Raw genomic sequence first — 2,355 nt, forward strand, 5'->3', positions numbered from 1 at the left:
CCGCCTCCTGTTCACCCCCACCACACACACACACACACACACACACACACACACACACACACACACACACACACACTCACACATACACACACACACACACAGCTTACAAGTTCTTGGACTGCCCGGCCCACAACCCACCAGCCATGCCACCCCCTGGCCTCAGATCTCCCAGTGCCAAGTGAACGAGGGGTCCATCGGGGACGCGGCGGGGCAGGCCGAGGCGGCGGGGCAGCTGCTGGAGACGAAGCAGAGGGAGCTTGAGCAGGTGAGTGTGTGGGGGCCGGGAGGGTGGGGTCATTGGGGTGGGGTGACGTGGGGAGCCACGAGGGTTACGCGGTTTTTGGCAGGAGCAGCTTTATTTGCAATTTGGAGTGGGAGGTGGGAGGTGACGATGTGCATCTGCATGCGATCGTGCATAAAAAGCTTCAGAAGGGATGGGAACAAGTGCGATTCTGCCAGGGGAGCAGGGAGTATTGCATGGCCTGAGCTGCTGCGGCCGGCTGCTGAGGTTCCTGCAGCTGGGTAGCCATACTTGTGCACGCGCAAGTCGTCACCAATGCGCTTGGATGGACCGCTTCACGCCTGGCGCGCCTTGAAAGGGATCAGCCGCACCGAGAGCCCATTGCGCTCTGGCTGCTGCCAGTGGTGAACGCCAGCCTGCTACTCAGCACACCTGGCGGCACCCCTGCAGCGCGAGCTTGGCCGCGCCTCTTTGCGCAACGCCAGCATTCCAACCTGACTTCCAAACCCTGCCTCCCAGCGTGGCTTTTGGACCCATCCATTCCGCCCCGCCAAGCGACCCTCCCCGCCCCACCCCATGACTCTGCGCCTCAGCCCCGGGAACAAATGCAAGGGCGGTCTTGCGCGACTCACCACGCGCACATCACATCAACACACTTGCACACGGACGCGACCCCCCCCCCCAAAAAATCCCAGGCGCGCTACGACGAGACGCTGTCCGCGATGCGCCAGGAGCTGGAGTCTCTGGGGCGGCGCATGGCGGAGCTTAGGACTGTAAGTGCTGCGGCGCTTGCTCTTGCTGTTTTACGTGCTAGTAATGCAGGTCCTAGGGGAGAAGTCGGCAGGCAGGCGGGCGGGCGTGGGGGGGGGGCTTAGAGGTGGTGGCGGGACGGGGCGCGTGGCGAACCTCTAGGCGCCAGGGGCCGGGGCGCCCGGCCTGCTGCTGGGCTTGGCTGCTGTAAGGAATTGAGTCAGGCCCTACTGCCTTGGGGCGCCTCCTGCGGGGCGCTCAACTCACTCGTGCATAAATGATTTCAACACGTTATACTCAAAACCCAACCTTGCGATGCACGCACGCACGCGCACACAACGTGAATCTCCGCACCCGCACCGACCCTTCCCCAGGAACGCGACCGCGCGAGCGCGGCCAGCGACGCGGCCACCACCCTCCGCCTGAAGCGCCAGGAGCTAGCCTCCAAGCGCGCAGAGCTGGCCACGCTGCTGCAGGCCAAGCGGGCGCCGCTGCTGCAGCTGCTGGGGGCCACGCAGCTGCCGCCGCCAGTGCAGGCGAGCTGGCGTGCTTTATTGCATGATGCCTCCACCCAGTCTTGCTGCGCCTGACGGCATCCTATTCGCCTCCAGCACTAGACCTGGGGCAGGGGCTGACGTGCTCGCCGGCCCTGCTGCAAACTTCTCAGCAAACTGCTCTGCATTCGTCATCTTTTGGATTCTGTGGTCGCATGCCACCAAACGTCGTCACCTAGAAGTGCATCTCACTACAACGCAGCGGCAGTCACCTCTGCGCCTGACTCGCGCCACCTGCCGCAGATCAAGGCGGCGGCGGAGGAGGCCCTGTCCAAGCAGCGGGCCGCCCTTGACACGGCCAAGGCGCGGCTGCAGCAGGCAGAGGGGCGCAAGAGGGCGCTGCAGTGAGTGGCGGCCCTGTGCCGTGCCATGGGCGGTCTTTTCGTTGATCTGGGAATTACCCCGGGTTCCATGGGAGGTGCAGTTACCAAATAGGGCTGCTTTGCGTATGCCGGGGGAAACGGGTTGCTTGAGCGTCGTAAGAAAGGTTGCTGAAGGACTCTGAGGCGTAGACATGGCGGCCGTGCTGTGGCGTCGAGCAGGCGCCTGGGCTCTTGGTCCGGTCGGCCGGCCGGCCAAGGTGCAGGCATGCGGTGGCCGCGGCCGCCCGTCAGGCTAGTGTGGATCGCCCCCAGACGGCGCCAGCGCGGCAGCCGCCAGCACCTGCGACCCTCCTGCTCCGCACGCGCCGCGCTCAGCGCTCGCTTGCAGCAGTGTGTCGAGAGCAAGCGCGCAGCGCCGGTGCCCGTGCCTGCTTATGGCGCAGAGGCTTTGTCCACTTGCATTTCCAGCGCCCCTAGCTGCCCTAAG

The 2,355-nt window shown here is 64.8% G+C and overlaps 1 protein-coding gene across 1 annotated transcript in view; it reads left to right on the forward strand.

Annotated features, from left to right (window-relative positions):
* Positions 1–1,893, forward strand: part of MNEG_5498 (DNA repair protein RAD50) — a gene marked incomplete at both ends in the record, with an annotated part of 7,717 nt that extends 5,824 nt beyond the window's left edge. The window contains 4 exons of the mRNA XM_014046029.1: positions 164–265; positions 937–1,014; positions 1,366–1,521; positions 1,789–1,893. Coding sequence (XP_013901483.1) covers positions 164–265; positions 937–1,014; positions 1,366–1,521; positions 1,789–1,893 — 441 coding nt within the window. The remainder of the gene's footprint in view (positions 1–163; positions 266–936; positions 1,015–1,365; positions 1,522–1,788) is intronic.
* Positions 1,894–2,355: the final 462 nt, after the last annotated feature.

The sequence above is a fragment of the Monoraphidium neglectum genome (genome assembly GCF_000611645.1).
Source record: "Monoraphidium neglectum strain SAG 48.87 unplaced genomic scaffold scaffold00824, whole genome shotgun sequence".
In the NCBI taxonomy this organism is placed as follows: domain Eukaryota; kingdom Viridiplantae; phylum Chlorophyta; class Chlorophyceae; order Sphaeropleales; family Selenastraceae; genus Monoraphidium; species Monoraphidium neglectum.